We start from the raw sequence: 22,351 nt of genomic DNA, 5'->3' as shown, positions 1-22,351 counted from the left end.
AGGCACGACATGGTCCAAAGTTCCAGCTGCGGCCTGTTCCCAGGCCGTGACTAGTTCTTCAGCCGTGCCGTGGGCCAGATTCTTGGGAAACGGCCCAAGCTCCGTCAGGAACCTCTCTGGGTCCATCAGGCACGTGGGATGGAACCAACGCATTGGTTCCGTCTCCCTGTGGTGGTGAGTAGTGGTCCAAAAGTCCAGACGAAGAAGAAAATGATCTGATCATGACAAGGGCTCGACAACTAAATCATTTAAAATCAGATCATTCGACCACTGGCCAGAGATAAAAATCAGATCTAGGGTGCTTCCCCCGATGTGGGTAGGGCCGTCCACTAATTGAGTCAGGTCCATGGCTGTCATGGAAGCCATGAACTCCCGGGCCATCGAGGATGCCATGCCAGTTGATGGCAAATTGAAATCCCCCATGACCAACAGTCTAGGGGTTTCAACTGCCAACCCAGCCAGCAAATCCAACAGCTCGGGCAGGGCTGTTGTCACACAGCAAGGAACCAGGTACGTGATCAACAAGCCCACTTGAGTCCTATGACCCCACTTCACATAGAGGGATTCACAACCAGCTATCTGAGGCACAGTGGTCTCCCTCGGTTCCAGGCTTTCTGTTGTGATCCAGGTTCCTGGACCCGGACTCCTGGACTCGGATGATTCAGAAAGTGAGGGAGAAGACCTGGCAAGCCCTGCTTCTCTTGAGCCCTTTCCCTCCCTGGCACCCACTCAAAGGGAGGAGGAGGGGCCGGCAAGACCTGATTCTCTGGAGCCTTCTTCTGATTTGGCAACGCCCCAAGAACAGTTTTGGAGTGATGCAAGGCTGCGGAGGCGTGACCGGCGCGCGCAGCAGAAGCAGTGTTGGGATAAAGCCAAGTCATAATTGTCATGCAGTGACATCTGCAGAGACTATAAATAGGAGGCGGGACTTCCTGGTTTTTTGTCTTGGACAAAGCAATGAATTTGCGCGGGCAAACTGTTTCAATGGAGGGAAGAATATATTCGTGAGTAATTCTGGCCTTATCTATAATTTCCTCGTTATCTCCAGAAACTTGGCAGGCCTGTGGGTAGACGTGGCCAGGACATATATCTATGTAAATAAAAGGAGAAAAGGAGGCCTCTGACTGACTCTTTGCTGGGAGTATTGGGGGGAGGGAAACAGAACATTTTGTCCAAGACCCCGACTAAAACATCTTCCACCAAAGATGGACCAGCAGCAGGTACAGCAGCAGTTACAGCAGCTACAAGCGGCTAATCAACAGCTCCAGCAGCAAGTGGCTCACTTGGCAGGCCAACTTGCTGCCGGGAATGTGCCTGCAGCCCCCCCATCCTCCCACTCCTCCTCCTCGTCACAAGTGCCCGATAACCGTGCCGGATAAGTTTTCTGGGCAGCCTGAGATGTTCCCGACCTTCTTGGGACAGTGCCAGCTCTACATGGCTATGAGGCCAGAGGATTTCCCAGACAACCGGGCTACGGAGGCCTTCGTGATTAACCTTCTTTCCGGCTCGGCTGCTCGATGGGCCACGCCCCTCTTGCTCCAGGACAGCCCCCTGCTGGCGGACCAACAGCGTTTTTGGCAGCACCTGCGCATCATGTACCAGGACCCCGTTTGAATGCTGACGGCAACCAGGCGCCTTAAGGAACTCCGTCAAGGGAAACGCCCCCTGCAAGAGTACATCGCCGAATTTCGTCTTTTGTGCCAGGACTCTGACTGGAATGATGCAGCGCTGGTGGATGCGTTCCAGGAGGGACTCTCAGAGGAATTGCAAGACGAGCTGGCCCGGGTGGAGGCGCCGCGCACCCTCGACAACTTGGTGCCCGTTTGTCTCCGACTCGATGCCCGTCTGCAATGGCGACCGTCCCGTCGCACCCCCCGGGACCCGCCGTCGACATCTGCACCCCCACTTCCTGCACCACCAGCACCCCGGGTCACCCCACGTTTTGTAACCCCTGCGGAAGAGCCCATGGAGTTGGGAGTGGCCAGACCTCGCCTGACAGCCCAGGAGCGGAACTGGAGGCGCCAAGGGGGATTGTGCCTGTACTGTGGGGAGCCCGGCCACTTCGCCGCTTCTTGCCCCAGAAAGCGAAGGGGGGCACGCATGCCGGTCCCTGAATCACAGCGTGACCAATCGGGAAATGGAGCAGGCCCGACCTCGGGGAAACCCTAGGTCGGGCACGTACTAAGCCCCCACTGGACGTTGCAGAAGTAGACTCTGGGCCCCCTCGGCATCTGATTCTGGACACACGGATATGGTTGGGGAACCAGTCGGACGGGTTCCAGGCCCATGCGCTGGTGGACTCAGGGGCCACAACAAACTTTATGGACCAGGCCTTTGTGACCCAGTTTGTGGTCCCCGTGGTTCCGGTGGACCCTCTGATGCGGGTAGAGACAATTGATGGACGAGAACTGGTGTCCGGCCCCATTAAATTCGCCACCCAGCCTTTGTGCCTGGCTATTGGGGACCATGAGGAGGCGATCCAGTTTTATGTCACGGCGGACCTTCATTTTCCCTTGGTCCTTGGGATGGCCTGGCTTCAGACCCACGATCCTCAGGTGGCCTGGTCGCGGAACGCCATCTCTTTCCCGAGTCTGCAGTGCGTCGACCACATCCGCCACACCTGTGCCGGCCAGAACGTTCCCACCGTTGCCATCACCTTGCCTCCTGAGCTGACGGACTTCGCCGACGTGTTCAGCGAGAAGGAGGCGGACCGACTACCCCCGCATCGGCCCTACGATTGCCCCGTGGACCTTCTGCCCAACGCACCACTGCCTGTGGGATGCCTGTATTCCATGTCGGAGCCCGAGTTGGCCGCCCTCAGGGACTTCCTGGACAAAAATCTGGCCCGAGGGTTCATCCGGCCTTCAAAGTCTCCTCTCTCGGCCCCGGTCCTCTTCGTAAAGAAGAAGACAGGGGACTTGCACCTGTGCTGTGATTACCGCCGGCTAAACGCCACTACGGTGTGGAATCGCTACCCCCTGCCGCTCATCCCGGAGCTACTGGAGAGGTTGCAGGAGGCCACGATCTTCACCAAGCTCGATCTCCGGGGGCCCTACAACCTGGTGCGGATGCGAGAAGGAGACGAATGGAAGACGGCATTCGGCACCCGATACGGACACTACGAATACACTGTCATGCCATTTGGGTTGACCAACGCTCCTGCCGTTTTCCAACACTTCATGAACGACGTGTTCCGAGACATGTTGGATCGGTTTGTGGAGATCTACCTGGCTGACATCCTCATTTACTCCCGGTCCAGGGAAAGCCACCTTCGACACGTCGGTCTGGTTCTGCAACGCTTGCGGGAGCAACAACTCAATGTGAAGCTGGAGAAATGCGTCTTCTTCCGGACTTCCATAGAATTCCTCAGGCATATCATCTCGCCCGAGGGCATAGCCATGGACCCATGCAAAGTAGAAGCTTTGTGTAGCTGGGAAGCCCCTCGTCGGGTGAAGGATGTTCAGCGCCTGCTGGGCTTCACCAACTACTACCGGACCTTCATCCCGGGCTTCGCCACACTGACGGCTCCACTTACCCAGCTCCTCAGGAAGAAGGTTGCGTTCCGGTGGGGTCCCCCACAGCAAGAAGCATTCACCGCCCTCAAGAAATCCTTCGTCACGGAACCCGTCCTGAGGCATCCCGACCCGCTCCGGCCTTTTGTGGTGGAAACGGACGCGTCCAATGTGGCTCTGGGAGCGGTGCTGCTACAGGCTCCGATGAATGGCAGCACACTTTTCCCCTGTGCTTACTACTCCCGGAAACTCAATCCTTCCGAGCGCAACTACACCATCTGGGAAAAAGAGTTGCTGGCTATCAAGGCTGCATTCGAGGCTTGGTGACACCATCTGGAGGGGGCCCAACATCAGGTGGAGGTCCAAACGGACCATCGGAATCTCGAGCACCTCACCACAGCTCGGAAGTTGAACCAGCGGCAGATCCGGTGGTCATTGTTTTTTGCTCGGTTCAACTTCCGCGTGACCTACATTCCCAGCGGTCACAACCGGAGGGCGGATGCCCTGTCCCGCAAGCCAGAGGACCTCTGCGCCAAAGACCCCCTTCCTCCACGGACAGTGCTGCCGGCAGAAGCCTTGGCCGCAGCACGGGAGCCAGTGGACTTGTGGGCCCAGGTGCAAGAGGCGCAGCGCCAGGACGCCTGGTCGCAGCAAAGGAGAGTGGAGGTGGGCCCCACGTCTCCTTGGACCTTGGAGGAGGACTTACTCAAGTTTCGGGGGCGATTATATGTGCCCACAGGACCACTCCGAGCCCTCGTCATGACCCAGTGCCACGACAACCCTGCAGCAGGACATTTTGGGTTCTTCAAGACCCTCCACCTGGTGAAACGGAACTTTTGGTGGCCCCGAGTGCGGCATGATGTACATGCCTACGTGACATCCTGTGTACCATGCCGGCAAGCCAAGGCCGCCACGGAGGCCCCTCCCGGGCTCCTCCAGCCCTTGCCGACACCCGACAGACCCTGGGGGATGATCTCCATGGACTTCCTGATGGACCTGCCACCGTCCTCTGGGTTCACCACGGCGCTGGTGGTGGTGGACATGCTCACCAAGATGGCACACTTCATCCCATGCTGCGGACTGCCCACAGCCGCAAAAACGGCCCGTCTCTTGCTGCAGCACATCTTCCGCCTCCATGGTCTACCGGACAGGGTGGTTTCGGACCGCGGAGTTCAGTTCACAACTCGCTTCTGGAAGAGCCTGATGGCCGCGTTGGAGGTGCAGGTGTGTCTGTCGTCATCGCACCATCCGGAGACCGACGGGGGTACAGAGAAGGTCATCGGTATCCTGGAACAGTATCTCCGTTGCTTCATCAACCAGCAACAGGACAACTGGGCCAATTACCTGTCCCTGGCGGAGTTTGCTTTTAACAACTCTCAACACACCTCTACTCAGATGACCCCATTCTTTGCCAATGTGGGGTACCATCCGCGGCTCTTCCCTCTGGCACCACCAGATTCTCCTGTTCCCGAAACGCAGACCTTCCTGACGGAATTGCATGCGGTCCAACAGTTGGTACGTCAGCAGCTGGATCGGGCAAAGGAGGACTACAAACGATCCGCCGACCATTCCCGACGGGCAACGCCCCCGCTGGCAGTTGGAGACCGGGTGTGGCTCTCCACCAAACACCTCCCGTCCGACCACCCGGTAAAGAAGTTGGACCACTGATTCATCGGCCCGTTCCCTGTCGAGGCAGTCATCAACCCAGTAGCCTACCGACTGACCCTGCCACAATCCATGCGGATCCACCCCGTTTTTCACCAGTCCCTTCTGGTTCCTGAGGCCACACCGAGTCCCCTTCGGTGCCCAACAGCACCCGTCACTGTCGCCGAGGACGGATCGGAGGAATACGAAGTCCACAGCGTACGAGACTCCCGCTGGGTGAAGGGTCATTTCCAATATTTGATCGCGTGGAAGGGATACGGGACTGATTTCCCCTGGGTAGATGCCTCCGACGTTCATGCCCCTGACCTGGTGCAGGTCTTCCATGAGCAGAACCCAGCCTGACCGCATCCCGATCGTCAGCCCCGGGGGAAGGGCCCTGTGGTGAGGGATAGTGTTGTGATCCAGGTTCCTGGACCCGGACTCCTGGACTCGGATGATTCAGAAAGTGAGGGAGAAGACCTGGCAAGCCCTGCTTCTCTTGAGCCCTTTCCCTCCCTGGCACCCACTCAAAGGGAGGAGGAGGGGCCGGCAAGACCTGATTCTCTGGAGCCTTCTTCTGATTTGGCAACACCCCAAGAACAGTTTTGGAGTGATGCAAGACTGCGCAGGCGTAACCGGCGCGCACAGCAGAAGCAGTGTTGGGATAAAGCCAAGTCATAATTGTCATGCAGTGACATCTGCAGAGACTATAAATAGGAGGCGGGACTTCCTGGTTTTTTGTCTTGGACAAAGCAATGAATTTGCGCGGGCAAACTGTTTCAATGGAGGGAAGAATATATTCGTGAGTAATTCTGGCCTTATCTATAATTTCCTCGTTATCTCCAGAAACTTGGCAGGCCCGTGGGTAGACGTGGCCAGGACATATATCTATGTAAATAAAAGGAGAAAAGGAGGCCTCTGACTGACTCTTTGCTGGGAGTATTGGGGGGAAACAGAACACTTTCCTTAATAATGACCGCCACCCCCACCACCCCTACCTTGGGCCCTCAGCTGATGGAATGCTCGGAAACCTGGTGGGCACATCTCCACTAGGGGGACTCCCCCTTCCGTGCCCAACCAGGTCTTCGTAATGCCCATAACGTCCGTGGTCCCCTCCTGAATTAGATCTGAAATCAGAGGAGCTTTGTTATCCACGGACCTTGCATTACATAACATCAGCCGGAGGCCCAAGTCCCGAGTACTTTGGCCACTCGGGGAATGGGAAAAATCTGGGGGGCCGGAGCATGCGATCGCTCTTAAATAGCGAGGGCGTACCCCCAAAACCTGATATGCTCCCCCCCTCCACCATATCTGCTTCTCCCACTTACCGTATCGATAACACAACCCTTTTTGTATATTTTATGTGTTTTTTATATGGCTGTACACCACCCTGAGTCCCTAGGGAGATAGGGCGGTATAAAAGTATGAATAAATAAATAAATAAATAAATAAATAAATAAATAATAAACTGGAACGAAACCCTCCCCCGCCACCTTCGGACCTGTTAACTTAACACCGTGAATGCACATTGGACTTGGCTCCCTCCCCGACGGGTTTCCCCCCCAACCCGTCCTCCCCCCCAACCCAAACCCGTCAATTCCCACCCTCCCCTTAAAATTCCCATTAAAACTCCTCTTAAAAAAATCGGTTAAAACAATTAGTTAAAAATCCCCTAAGCCTCCTAGTTTTGGCATGCCACCTCTCCGAGTTCCAAAATCCGTCCTCAAGGTGGGTCCTTGATAATGTAGAGGGCCAAACCTGCGAGAGAGGGGAATCTCGCAGGGCAAGAAGGTCAGCCGCTGAAAATGTCCGCATGACAAAAACCCGGTTAGCGGCCCCATCCTGGCCGGTCAAGATGTCACCGCCAGCTCTCCGGCTGAGAAGATGATGATCTCTCCTTCGCCGACACTAGGACTTAGGTGGCAGGGATGTTAAGGTCTACAGATGGAAATTGACCCAAGATGGCCAACATTTCTGTGGCCATCATCAAATTATTATTATTATTATTATTATTATTATTATTATTATTATTATTATTATTATTATTATTATTATTATTATTATTATTATTATTATTATTAATTTTATTTTTATACCGCCCTTCTCCCGAAGGACTCAGGGTGGTGTACAGCCAAAGATAAAACACAATACATATACAATTAAAACCAACAATTAAAACCTAGCAAATTACAAAAGGCTGATAATTAAAAGGTTAAATTTAAAATTATAAAAAAATTAAAAAACCCAGTAAAAACCCCAATTTAAGATTAAAACTATTAAAACCATTATGCCAGTCCCGCTTGAATAAATAAATATGTTTTTAGCTCACGACGGAAGGTCCGAAGATCAGGCACTTGACGTAGGCCAGGGGGAAGTTCATTCCAGAGCGTTGATGCTCCAACAGAGAAGGCCCTACTCCTGGGGGCCACCAGCCAACATTGTTTGGCGGACGGCACCCTGAAGAGACCTTCTCTGTGAGAGCGTACGGGTTGGTGGGAGGCATAGGGTAACAGCAGGCGGTCTCGTAAGTACCCGGGTTCTAAACCATGGCGCGCTTTGAAGGTGGTAACCAAAATCTTGAAGCGCACCCGAAAGACCACAGGAAGCCAGTGCAGACTACGCAGCAGTGATGTTACATGGGAGCCACGAGCGGCTCCCGTTACTACTCGCGCAGCCGCATTCTGGACTAACTGTAGCCTCCGGGTGCACCTTAAGGGCAGCCCCATGTAGAGAGCATTGCAGTAATCCAACCGAGATGTGACCAGAGTCTGAGTGACTGTGCATAAGGCATCCTGGTCAAGGAAGGGACGCAACTGGCGAACCAAGCGAACTTGGTAGAAAGCCCTCCTGGAGACGGCCGCTAGATGTTCATCAAAGGACAGCCGTCCATCCAGGAGGACACCCAAGTTGCAAACCATCTCCTTTGGGGCCACTAACTCGCCCCCAACAGTCAGCTGTGGGTGCAGCTGACTGTACCGGGGTGCCAGCATCCACAGCCACTCCGTCTTGGAGGGATTGAGCCTGAGTCTGTTTCTCCCCATCCAGACCCGTACGGCTTCCAGGCACCGGGACAGCACTTCGACCACTTCATTGGGGTGGTCCGGGGTGGAAAAGTACAGCTGAGTATTGTCAGCGTACAGATGATAACTCACCCCGAAACCACTGATGACCTCACCCAGCGGCTTCATATAGATGTTGAACAGGGTAGGCGAGAGGATCGACCCCTGAGGCACCCCACAAGTGAGGTGTCTCGGGGACGACCTCTGCCCCCCTGTCAACACCGTCTGCGACCGGTCAGAGAGATAGGAGGAGAACCACTGATAAACGGTGCCTCCCACTCCCAATCCCTCCAACCGGCGCAGCAGGATACCATGGTCGATGGTATCAAAAGCTGCCGAGAGATCTAATAGGACCAGGGCAGAGGAACAACCCCTATCCCTGGCCCTCCAGAGGTCATCCACCAACGTGACCAAAGCCGTCTCCGTGCTATAACCGGGTCGGAAGCCGGACTGGAACGGGTCTAGATAGACAGCCAAATCCGGCAATCTAAGTCTCCAAGGGCCCCTAATGGGGAGCCTTTGCCGCCTCTGATGAACATAACGGCTACGGCTCCCCCACGGTCTCAAAAGGGGGGTCCTTGGAAAAGTCTCACCACAGCAAACTAGGCTCCCCAGCTGGCAGAATGGACCGTGGACTTCCAGGGCTCCGTGGGGCCGCTACTCTACCACCAAACCCAGATCGGCCACCACTCTCCCCAAGTCCAAATAAAGCCAGCTGCTCTCCTCCGAGCCAGCCCGATAGACCTTGATGGTAAAGCCGATATGGGCCAGGCACCAAACACCAGGCACCAAAGAGACCAGAGGTTGGGCGTCCTGGCCTGAATCCAGCCACGGAAAGGCCAACATCGCTGCCATCGCCGCCAGCAGAAATCCATCGCCGACGCCGCCAACGCTGCCAACGCCGCAGACACCATCCGAAGGCAGGGGCCAGGAAGAGGGCCAGAACCTGCCTCAAACCCACTCTCCGGCAGGTTCCACCCTCAAGTTGTCTCCTCTCAACTCCTCTGGCTTCTCAGGCATCGCCTGGTGAGAATTTCGGCTGTCCAGAGCAGACCCACCAAGAAAAAAGGTTGCTGCGCCACCGCCACCCGGAACTCCATGCCGCCACTGCCGCCGCCGCCACCATCCTGGGCCGAAAAGCAGAGGGCCAGAAAGAGGGCCAGCCCCAGCCTCCAACTCACTCTCCAACAGGCTGGACCCTCCAGATGCCTCGTCCAACCTCTCTGCCTCTCCAGCGCCGCCCGATGACAAACTTCAGCCCCTGGGGGTGGCTGCCACCACTGCCGCCGCCGTTGCCGCCGGAAACTAGAAACCACGCCACGGCCACTGCAGCCGCCGCCCCAGGCAGAGGACCGAAGACAACGCTGGGACAGCTGCTCATCCTGGACCTCCAAATCAGCCCAGCCTCACATCCAGCACTGGGTGAGATATTCCCCCGGCAGGGTCTGGGACCAGAGGGTCAAAAAACGCACCCCTCTTGTGCGTTATACTATGAAGCAGCTGTTCTCTCTGCAATAAATGATTGGTTTAATTTAACAGAGGGAGAATTTTGAAATAGAAGGTTATGATTTATTATATGGATGGCATGCATATTTAATTTATGATAAAAAAGTGGATAAGGCTTTTAAAAACCATGTGTTAAGAATTGCTCTCTTGCGTGTCTGGAAGAAATATTTTTATAAATTAAATTATAAGGTTCCTATGTGGGCAAGACCTAGACATACAATAGAAAACATAAATTTAGAACAGACTCAGGAAATGACTACATATAAAGATCTTTTGTATACTGAAAGTGGTAGTTTGCATTTAAAATCTTTGCACGTATTAAAAGAAGAAGGGAAAAATTATCTAAAAATCACTAAAACGGTAAAAACCGATTAAAAACCAATTAAAATTTAACTAAAATATTTTATTCTTAGGCTAGTCCAGCTGGCTGAAATAATAAAGTCTACAGTTCACGTCTGAAGGTCCAGAGGTTGGGGAGTTGTCGTAACCCTGGAGGAAACTTGTTCCACAGGGCCGGTGCCGCCACAGAGAAGGCCCTCCCCCTGGGGGTCGCCAACCTACATTGTTTGGTCGACGGCACCCTGAGGAGGCCCACTCTGTGGGAGCACACGGGTCGCTGGGAGGCCATCGGCAGCAGAAGGCGGTCTCGTAGGTATCCCGGTCCTAATCCATGGAGCGCTTTAAAGATGGTGACCAAAACCTTGAATTGCACCCGGAAGGCTACCGGAAGCCAGTGTAAGCCGCACAGGATGGGTGTTATATGGGAGCAATGCGGTGCTCCCTCTATCACCCGCGCGGCCGCATTCTGGACTAGCTGTAGCCTCCTGGTGCTCTTCAAGGGGAGCCCCATGTAGAGAGCATTGCAATAGTCCAGGCGGGAAGTGACGAGGGTGTGAGTGACCGTGCGTAAGGCATCCCGGTCAAGGAAGGGGCGCAACTGGCGAATCAGGTGAACCTGATAAAATGCTCCCCTGGCGACGGCTGTCAAATGTTCCTCTAAGGACAGCCGATTGTCCAGGAGAATGCATAAGTTGCACACTCCTTCCCTGGGGGTCAATACTTCCTCCCCCCACAGTCAGCGATGGTGTAAGCTGACTGTACTGGGATGCCGGAACCCACAGCCACTCTGTCTTGGAAGGGTTGAATCGGAGCCTGATCCTCCCCATCCAGACCCGCACGGCCTCAAGACACAGGCCCATCACCTCAACGGCTTCGTTGGGGTGGTTCGGGGTGGAAATGTACAGGTGAGTATCATCAGCGTACAGATGATAATCCACCTCAAAACCACGGATAACCTCACCCAGCGGCTTCATATAGATGTTGAACAGGAGAGGCGAGAGAACAGACCCCTGAGTCACCCAAGTGAGGCGCCTTGGGGTCGACCTCTGCCCTCCTGCCAACACCGTCTGCGAACGGTCAGAGAGATAGGAGGAGAACCACCGATAAATGGTGCCTCCCACTCCCAATCCCTCCAACCGCCACAGCAGGATACCATGGTCGATGGTATCAAAAGCCGCCGAGAGATCTAATAGAACCAGGACAGAGGAACAACCCCTGTCCCGGGCTCTCCAGAGGTCATCTACCAACGCGACCAAAGCCGTCTCGCTGCTGTATCCGGGTCTGAAACCGGACTGGAACAGGTCCAGATAGAAAGTTTCCTCCAGATGCTGAGGAAGCTGATATGCTTCCTCAACACCTGGCCAAAAAGCGAAGGTTGGAGACTGGACGATAGTTCACTAAAACAGCCAGGTCCAGGGAGGGCTTCTTGAGGAGGGGCCTCACCACCGCTTCTTTCAAGGCGGCGGGGAAAACACCCTCGAACAAAGAAGTGTTGGTAACTCCCAGGAGCCAGCCTCGTGTAACCTCCCATGTGGCCAGTACCATCCAGGAGGGACACGGGTCCAATAAACATGTGGTGGGATTCAATCTACCCAACAACCTGTCCATGTCATCAGGAGTCACAGGATCGAACTCAGCCCAGATAACATTCTCAAGACTTGTCTCCGCCATCCCACCCAGATCTATCCAATCAGTGTCCAAGCTGTCCCGAATCTGAGCGATTTTATCAGACAGATACTGTACAAAATCCTCAGCACGTCTCTGTAAGGGGTCCTCCCGAGCCTCCTGTGTAAGCAGGGAGTGGGTCACCCTAAACAGGGTGGCTGGGCGATTATCTGCCGATGTGATGAGTGCGGAGAAATAGTTATGTTTCGCCGCCCTGATCGCCACTAGATAGGTTTGAATATATGACCTCGCTAGTGTTCGGTCAGGTTCGGAGCGGCTGGACCTCCAAGTGCTCTCTAGGCTTCTTTTCTGGCGCTTCATCTCTCTCAGCTCCTTGTTATACCGAGGAGCTGGTCAAGTTCGTCGCCGGGTCAGAAGCCGCAAAGGCACGATGCGGTCTAAGGCGCCAGTTGCCTCCTCCTCCCAGGCGGCCGCCAGTTCCCCAGCCGAGCCGCGGGCTAAATCCCTCGGAAATGGCCCAAGCTCCGTCAGAAACCTCTCAGGGTCCATCAGGTGCCTGGGATGGAACTATTGAACCGGTTCCGTCTCCCTGCGGTGAGGTGTAGCGGTCTGAAAGTCTAGCCAAAGGAGTAAATGATCTGACCATGACAGGGGTTGAGATATTAATTCCCCTAACTCCAGATCATTTAGCCACTGTCCCGAGATGAAAATCAAGTCCAGTGTGTTACCCCTGACGTGGGTGGGGACATAAACTACCTGGGTCAGGTCCAAGGCCATCATGGAAGCCATGAACTCCTGAGCTGCCATTGACGATTCGTCCGCCGACGGCAAGTTGAAATCCCCCATGACCATAAGTCTAGGGGTCTCAACCGCTGTCCCGGCTATCATCTCCAGCAGCTCGGGCAGGGCTGCCGTCACGTAGCAAGGAGCCAGGTACGTAATCACCAAGCACACCTGCACCCCCCGACCCCACCTCACTAAGAAGGTTTCACAACCGGCTATCTGCGGGACAGCGACCTCCCTCAGATCCAGACTCTCGTTAATGACCACTGCTACCCCCCCACCCCTACCCTGGGCCCTCGGCTGATGGAACGCACAGAAGCCTGGTGGGCACATCTCAGTGAGGGGAACCCCCGCCTTCCGTGCCCAACCAGGTCTCCGTAATGCCCATTAGGTCCGCTCCCCCCTCTTGAATAAGATCGGATATGAGGGGGGCTTTATTCATGACGGACCTGGCATTGCATAACATCAGTCAAAGGTCTAGGTTCCAGGGGATATAACCACTCGGGACCCGAGTGAAGCCTAGGGGCCCGGAATGCGGTATTGCTTTCAAACAGCGAGCACGCACTCCCCGAACATGATATGAGCCCCTGCTTCCGCCATACCTGCCCCTCCCTTGTACCGTGCAGATGGAAGTGCCCATACATGGTCGAGCCTTAACCTCCTCCAAGACCTCCAATTTACAAACCTCCAGATCGTGAACCTTAGAAGGGACTAGCCTAATCCCCTGTGGGCGTGCCCCCCCATCCCCTAACCCATTATTTGAATTAGATAAAAGTTTACAAAAAGATAAATTTAAAAACCTCCTTAACCCTCTCTTAGAAGCATGCTACCTGTCAGGATTCCAAAATCCGTCATCGAGGTAGGCCCTCGATAAAGAGGAGGGCCACACCTGCGAGAGGGGGGCATCTCGCAGTGCAAGAAGCTGGTTAAATGAAAAAGTCATCAGAGTCTGAAGAAATGGTGGTATCCTGGTTTGTCGAGATCTTGAACTACAGTCGTTGGGCAGAACCACCAGCTGGAAAACGAAGAGATCTTAAAAAGTGCATGGTATAGACAGCATAGTCCTGGGTGGAAATAAGATGGTCCACCACTCAGGTTCTCACGAAGGTTCCATAAAAAGGAGAGAAAAGAGCAGTGACCGTCGCCGCCGCAGGACGTCTTCCACGATAGCACAATTGCCATTGCCGTCATCACCGCCCTGGCATCCAGCAGCCACTCAAGGAGCCCCAAAGGACCCCCAGCGGAGCCCCCAAGAGATCACAGAGCCCCCCCGGGGGAAGGGGGGACAGTCACCATCGCCATCACCATTTTCGCCACCCCCACCAGGGTATCGCTGCCGGCATCATAGATATTTAAAGGCAACCATGTGTTACTTGAAATAGACTCTGAAAGGGATTTGGTAAAGGACTGTATGATAAAGTGGGCACAAAATTTTCAGGAGCCAATATTATTGGAAACTTAGGGAAAAATTTGGGTTAGAAATGTTAAATTCACGCAGGCACAGAATTTAAGGGAAAATTTTTATAAAATGTTTTACAGATGGCATTTAGATCCTAAGAAGTTATCGTGTATATATCCAGATATGCAAGCAAAATGTTGGAGATGTAATTGTGATGACGCTACATATTTTCATATTTGGTGGACTTGTAAAAATATTAAGGCTTTTTGGATAAGAATTTGTTTTGAAAAATGTTTTGAAAAAGAAGATAAAGTTCCTGCCGCAAGTTTTTCTGCTGGGAGCTATCACGGACTGTACAGTAATTGAGACTAAACTGATTTTAAATCTAATAACAGCAGCAAGATTACTGATAGGACAGTATTGGAAGAAAAAAGAAGTACCTACAATAGGAGAATGGATATTGAAAGTTGCCAATTTGGCTGAGATGGCAAAAATCTCAGCCTTTTTGAAAGACAATACGCAAGAAAGATATCTAAATGAACAGAAAAAATGGATTGACTATATTCAAAAATATAGTCAATCCATTTTTTCCGTTCATTAGGATGATTAGGATGATTAGGATGATTAGGATGTATCATTTTTGATTGTTTTGGGGGAGGTTAGGAATTGATGAGAATTGTAGGAGTATAATTCAGTTAGGAGGGAATTTTTTTTAGTATATGTTTGTTTTATTTTTAACTATACCTTGTGTTTGTTCTGGGAAGTCAGGGGAGGGGAGGGGTTTGTGAAGGAGGGGAGGGGTTAGGGGAGGGGGAAAGGGGGAAAAGTTTTGTAAAACTTTTTCAATAAAAAAAAGAAGAACAGAGATTGTATTTTTTGATTTGACAAAAATGGAAATCATTAAATGCCTAGAAATAATCATCACATTAACTAGATTTCATAAATGTATTTATCATTCCTACTGTTACAACCTAGTATAGGACCAGTGTTCTGTTGTCACTACATGTTAGTCTGTGTGCAGCTCAACATGCAGCTTAAACCACCTATCCTCCAATAAAACAGACTGTGTGTGTAGATCTGGATGCTTTATTGAAAGAGTAGGATATGATGAAACTGAGGAAATAGGAATACATACATACCATGAGAACCAAATAGAAGATAGGCAGTATTGATAGTTGCTGTAGTTGTCATCTTTATCGTTTTGGCAAAGTTCTCCCATCTTTGCATATGAGAAATTATATCTAGGTATTCTCTTTTTAAAATATTTTTCACACAGAGTATTCTATATTTAAATACACAAATATATCTTATTTTTTACAGTCTTTGTATCTCTATTGTACTTTATGCAATTGTCCCCTTTCTTCTCCCACACTTGTCTAATATACTGTGATGACGTAACACTTTCTTATGTATGCTATACTTATATATTTTTTATAATTCTTAATCACCCTGTGTAATACATATATTTATACAGTTCTATTTTTTTATATACACTTCTTAATTTCTTAAATTACCTTTAACTATATTTCTTTACTAAACATAGATATAAATATATAGAGTTGTCAATATAAATCCAATATTATTCCAGTTAATCCAATAATCAACTTAATTCAGTTCGATAATTCATTCAGTTCCCTTTGGTTTATCATCTGTACCTTTTTTAAAAAAAAATAAAAATCCTAGGTGTTACAATATTACATCAGTCTTATTTCCAGTTTCCTCTTCAAACTCAGCTTTTAATATATCCACAATTCCACCAGACAGCTCCTCTTGTTTCTTCTTCTGCTTCTTCTGCTCTTTTTGTTATTCCCTCCTTTTCTATAAGTCCAATCAATCCACTATTCCATTTTACACAAGTGTTTATCCATCAAAGTTCAACTTTCACAAATTCTTTGTTTTGCCAAATTATATTTCATTAGCCAGTATTTTTAGTCTCTATTTTCCGGTTCAAATTTAAATCTTTAGTTCTAATCAGTCCTTATTTATGTTTTCAAATTCTCTTCATCTCCTTTTATTATCTCAGCTCATTTTTCTTTAAGTCTCTCACTCACCAATCAATGCAATTTGTGGATTTCAATTTGAGCCCCAAACTGCTGTGTGCTGTTCTCAGTCTATTTTATCTCTCCGATCTGCAGTTTACTCCATTTTAGCTGCCTTCCTGGACACACTGTGTCACTCTTTCTCTCTGCCTTTACTCTTCCACGCCTTCTCTTTATCACACACCTCTCATCTTCTTCTGGGATTTTTCCTCTGTCGAACGCTGCTGTTGCTTTTCACTCTTTTGCTTCCCACTTATGCAGCAGTCATCACTCCTGGTTGGTCATAAAGACCGATTTCCTTTCCATCAGTTTAAGATCCTGAACTTGGGTGGTTTCTTTCTACCCCCAGCACCTACGGAGCTTGCTCTTTAGTTTATCAATCTCTCCAAGATTGATAATGCCCTAAAAGTGGGCTTTTAGAGAAGATTTTTCAGGGTTTAGGGACAGAGGTCTGTTCCCTCACCCTGCTCCATGATGACATCACTGCTGGAAGTCACTATCACTAAAGTAGGTAAAAAAATAGTGACAATCCCTTCACCTTTTACAACTTCACATACAAGTCAAAAATCAACAACGACCACACTTGGCTAAGATAAATCAGTTCTGGCAACGAACATGCAAAGCATGCAAATAATGATACAAATGCTATAGGAAACAATGAATAAAACTCAAGAAGCAATAGCAAACAATCACGAAGAAACAAAAATGCTACATAAAGAATTAAAGACTGAAATTGGTGAAATGAAGGAGGAAATTAAGAACATGAAAGATAAAATTGAGATATTCAACAAGTAATGTTAGAAAATGAACAAAGAATTCAAAAAGTGAATTCAAAAAATAGAGCAAGTTGATAATAAAATAGAAAAGATGGAGCAGAAAGCCCTACAATTAAATAATGAGTTAAGTGAGTCAATTGCATATCTGGAAATGGAAAAAGCTTCATTATTTTTAAGATTTCAAAACATTCCAGAAGAAAAGGATGAAGACTTGGGAGAGTAAATGGCAGAGATATTAGCAGAAGCCTTAGGAAAAGAAAAACTAGAAACAAGAAGAGAATTGGACGAAGTTTACCGAGTATACACAAAATACACAAGAAGACATAGAAAGGCGAGAGAGGTACATATGAGGTTTATTAAAAGAGCAACGAGAAATGAAATATACAAACAAACGAGAGGGATCTATAATATACAAAGGTGAAGAAATTATAGTATTAAAACAAATACCACACAGAATAAGGGACCAGAGACAACAATACCCATTTCTCACAACACAGTTAATAGTTAGCAAGGTCAGATTTAGATGGTTAGTATCAGAAGGCCTACTTATAACATGGCAGGCAAAAAAATATAAGGTAGACACAATTGAAAAAGTGCAGGATTTCTTTGAACAATACTTTGCACAGAAAGAAGAACAGGAAAGTAAGAAGGAACTTGAGAGCAGAAGTCAAGATGAAGAGATACTGGTGGAAATAGAACAAGAAAGAGAAACACAAAAGAGACAAGAAAAAGAGTGGATAGAAAGAGAAGGAGAAGGAGGAAGGCTAGTAAGAGAGACAAGAAGTACAAAAAAGGTGGAACAAATAAAAAAAGGGAGAGGCAATCAAGGTTTTGTAGTAAACATTAATGGTTTAAACATACCAAGAAAGAGAGCTCAAACCTTCAACAAATTAAAAAAAAATAGAAATAGATGTGATATGTTTATAGGAGGTCCACATCAAAAAGGATTATAGAAAATTGCTAGAAAATGTAAAATTAGGGAATTGGCTAGAGATTAGAAATATTAGAAATATTAGAAGATGAAAAAAGGTGAAAAGCTTATATATACATGTATTTAAAATGGTAAGGTATGAAAGAAAATGAATAGTTTGAAGGATAGATAGGATAGAAGATAAAAAGAAATAAGAGAGAATGGGACAAAAAAGAAGTTTAATTAAATGAAACGAGAGGGGGAATAAGGATGTAAATATGAGAGGAATAGGGAAACGAAGCTGATGTAAAGAAGGAACATAGGTTCTATGTCAATGTATGTTATGTATTGTTATTCTTTTTTTGTCATATGTTTTATGTCAATGTATGTTATGTATTTTTGTTCTTTTTTGTTAAAAATAAAAAAATATTAGAAGGAAAAAGAGAAGATAGGTAGTATTGAGTTACTGCTGAACATAACAATTAATAAATGCAAGTAGTCTAAATTTCACCAGTGATGTTCTATGTGTGGGATATGGGTTTTTTCTTTGGATGAACATGTGCCACAAATTCTTCTTTGTGGTTCTGCCTTCTCCAAATGCTAAAGGAAAATGAAGTCTGGCTTCCCAGTGTGCACTTGTTTTGAGAGTGCGGGCTGATGGGTAAAGGGGTTGGGTCAGCTTCAAAACAATATAATTGGTATTTGTCCCTCTAGTCACTAGACAGGCCTAGAGAGCAACAACAGTATATATAAAAATTATATGCTGGGGCATAACAGCCAGAATCTAAAACATCTAATCTGCACAGCAATGTTGCACTGCAACTAGAGTCCAGGTTAAATTGTGCTGCAGAAAATTATGAAGTTATTTATCACAATGTTTTTTCCTCAAAGATGTCTAACTCAGTCAGCAGTACTGGTAGTCTTTAACTTACAATCACAATTGGGGACCAGAATATTGGTCACTAAGTGATGTCATTGTTAAGCATAACATGAGCAGACTCAATTTTACAACCATTTTACTACAGTCACTAAGCAAAACACCACAGTTAAGTGAGTAAATAAGCAGTCAATAAGCAAATCTTCCCCAATTGACTTTGCTTCTCAGAAGCCAGCTGAGAATGTTGCAGATCATGATCATATGACTGCAAGATGCAACCATTGAAAATGTGAGCCAGTTGCCAAGCTCCTGAATTGTGATTATGTGACAATCGGGGTATGATAGTTGTAATTTTGAGGATCTGTCATCATTTATCTGAGGCGAGGTGAAATCTAAAAATTTTCCTACCAGTTCTGTGGGCGTGGCTTAATTGGTGGGTGTGGCTTGGTGGTCAGGTGACTGGGTGGGCGTGGCCAATAACAGTAAATAATAAAAATAATAAACAAAGTACACAAAACAATAAGCAACACAACACAACTGACTCACACATAAAGTAAAAGCAGCTGCACTTTATCCAAAATGGCCCCTGGAACAAGCAGGAACCTCACACAGCCACAAAAAGCTCAAAAACCAACTTTCACACTTTACACACACACAACACAACACAATACAACTGACTCACACGCAAAGTAAAAGCAGCTGCACTTCACCCAAAATGGCCCCTGCAACAAGCAAGAACCTCACACAGCCACAAAAAGTTCAAAAACCAACTTTCACACTTTATACACACATACAACACAACACAACTGACTCACACACATACACACAAAATGCCACATACACCTTTGTGAGATTTTGTGTGTTTGTGTAGTTAGAGTGAAACACTACAAAAACACACCAAATCTCAGAAAGCTGCACAAACATTTTATTTTATTTTATTTTATTATTTTATTTATATTTTTAGATAAAAGCAGCTAAATTTAAAACTTCATTAACTTTAAATTGCTGTCTAAAAAAAACTCCTTAAAAAAAACCCAATTAACTATTTAACTATTAACTATTAACTACCCAATTAACTAAAGCTCCCCCCCAATTACTTACCCAATTGAAGGCAGGCAGATTGAGTTGCTCACTGATGAGATGGATTGCAGGCAGGCAGATTCAGTTGCTAGGTGATACAACTGATTGCAGCAGCTGAAGCAAGGCTTAGTGAGCCCGAAAGAAGCAGCAAGTAGGCAAGTGGGGACTGGGCGATTGGGTGGGCATGGGCGGGGGGGGAGGGGGCATGGATTTTTGCTATCGGTTCTCCGAACTACCTGTTCCCATCGCTACCGGATTGCTTAATCCGGTCCGAACCGGGAGCCTTTCATCCCGATCTAAGGTCATTGTAACTTTGAACCAATGTTAAATTAATTGTTGTAGGTTGAGGACTGCCTGTATGCTTTATTCCCATGAAATATGACTTATTTATTATTTATTTTATTTATTTATTTTATTTGATTTTTATACCGCCCATATACCATATTGTACAGGCTACAATAAAATACAAACACCACAATATACAATTTAAAATACAAGTTAAAAAACTTATTATAATTAGCCTAGAACCTTAAAATTTATAAAACCAAAACCCCATTTAAAATTAGTAGAAAATTTAAAATCGATAAAATTTATGTAGTTTAAAATTTAAAATTTAAAATGTAAAATTTAAAATTTAGGCCAGCCCCACGCGAATAAAAAGGTATGTCTTCAGTTCGCGGCGGAAAGTCCGAAGGTCAGGTATTTGACGTAAGCCTGGGGGAAGCTCGTTCCAAAGTGTGGGAGCCCCCACAGAGAAGGCCCTTCCTCTGGGGGCCGCCAGCCAACATTGTTTGGCGGACGGTACCCTGAGAAGTCCCTCTCTGTGAGAGCGTACGGGTCGGTGGGAGGCATATGGTAACAGCAGGCGGTCCCGTAAGTACCCAGGCCCTAAGCCATGGAGCGCTTTAAAGGTTGTAACCAACACCTTAAAGTGCACTCGGAAGGCCACAGGTAGCCAGTGCAGTCTGCGCAGGAGCGGTGTTACGTGGGAGCTACGCGAAGCTCCCTCTATCACCCGCGCAGCTGCATTCTGGACTAACTGAAGCCTCCGAGTGCACTTCAAGGGGAGCCCCATATAGAGAGCATTACAATAATCCAAGCGAGAGGTAACGAGTGCGTGAGTGACTGTGCACAAGGCATCCCGATCAAGGAAGGGGCGCAACTGCCGAACCAGGCGGACCTGGTGGAAGGCCCTCCTGGAGACGGCCGTCAAATGATCTTCAAACGACAGCCGGTCATCCAGGAGGACACCTAAGTTGCGCACCCTATCCTTTGGGGCCAATAACTCGCCTCCAACAGTCAACCGCGGCTGCAGTTGACTGAATCGGGATGCCGGCATCCACAGCCACTCCGTCTTGGAGGGATTAAGCTTGAGCCTGTTTCTCCCCATCCAGACCCGTACGGCTTCCAAACACCGGGACAGCACTTCAACAACTTCATTGGGGTGGCCCGGGGTGGAAAAGTACAGCTGGGTGTCATCAGCGCACTGTTGGTATCTCACCCCGAAGCCACTGATGATCTCACCCAACGGCTTCATATAGATGTTGAACAGCAGGGGCGAGAGAATCGACCCCTGTGGGACCCCACAAGTGAGGCACCTCGCGGCCGACCTCTGCCCCCCTGTCAACACCGTCTGCGACCGGTCGGAGAGATAGGAGGAGAACCACCGATACACGGTGCCTCCCACTCCCAATCCCCCCAACCGGCGCAGCAAGATACCATGGTCGATGGTATCAAAAGCCGCTGAGAGATCTAATAGGACCAGGGCAGAGGAGTACCCCCTGTCCCTGGCCCGCCAGAGATCATCCACCAATGCGACCAAAGCTGTTTCCGTGCTGTATCCGGGTCGAAAGCCGGACTGGAACGGGTCTAGATAGACTTAAATGTCTTTGAGAAAAATGTAGATTTATGGTAGAGAAATCAAATCTAATCTCATTGTTCTGTGCACTTAGAAATAAGTCAGCCATACTGAAATAAATGGAATTTATTTTTATTCTGTTTATGCTTAGAACATAGGTTGCCTTCATATATACATTTGAGTGAACAGAATAGCACTTACTTTTGAATAACATAGAATAAAATAGAAACTTCATTGATTGAGCATCCAGCCTTATTAAAAATATAAAACTGGACTTCTGGTTTGACGTCGCAGCGAGACAGTCGTGGATAGCGGGGCTCCATAAATCCCAGCCGACCCTTCTTTGTTAGGAGGCTAAAGTCTCCTGCTCAATCCAAGGCACCCTCCCAACCAATAAAGAGGAGAGACAACCATTTTGGCCGCACCGAAGCTGGAGCAACCGAAAAAGAAATACTAATGAGCTTAATGAATTAATTTACGAGGCTCATTGCATTGCCACAGCTTCTTGTGGCCAGATGCTGCAAGGTTCATTGTGCATCCTGCTGCTCATGGCTGCACTCCGTGATGAGGCATAGGGCATCCTGCTGCTTGCAGCTGCAGCACCACAATGAAGTTCCCCGCCCCGTTTCTATTGCAGCCTATAGTAAGCTTGCAGCAGAAACCCATATTTGAGATTCAGCTGACATTTGGCCCATCTTCAACAGAGGCGTTAGCCCTATAAAAGAAGAAAAAGCATAATAGCAATAGCATTTAGACTTATATACTGCTTCACAGTTCTTTGTAGCCTTCTCTAAAAGGTTTACAGAGTCAGCATATTGCCCTCAACAATCTGGGTCCTCCCTTTACCAACTTTGGGTGGATGGAAGGCTGAGTCAGCCTTGAGCCAGTGAGACTCGAGCTGTCAAACTACAGGCAGCCAGCAAGTAGCAGAAGTAGCCTGCAG

At 48.6% G+C, this 22,351-nt stretch overlaps 1 protein-coding gene across 1 annotated transcript in view; it reads left to right on the top strand.

The window, feature by feature from the left end:
- Positions 1 to 2,411: 2,411 nt before the first annotated feature.
- The window catches only part of LOC131202537 (uncharacterized), a 34,489-nt gene continuing 14,549 nt past the window's right edge, over positions 2,412 to 22,351 (top strand). Inside the window, 3 exon segments of the mRNA XM_058191644.1 lie at positions 2,412 to 4,260; positions 8,987 to 9,637; positions 12,056 to 12,095. Of these exon segments, the coding sequence (XP_058047627.1) occupies positions 2,526 to 4,260; positions 8,987 to 9,637; positions 12,056 to 12,095 (2,426 nt within the window). The 5' untranslated portion in view covers positions 2,412 to 2,525.

Source organism: Ahaetulla prasina, chromosome 7, assembly GCF_028640845.1.
Source record: "Ahaetulla prasina isolate Xishuangbanna chromosome 7, ASM2864084v1, whole genome shotgun sequence".
NCBI lineage: Eukaryota > Metazoa > Chordata > Lepidosauria > Squamata > Colubridae > Ahaetulla > Ahaetulla prasina.
The sequence above is the reverse complement of the archived record's forward strand: the minus strand, read 5'-3'. Positions and strand labels throughout refer to the sequence as shown.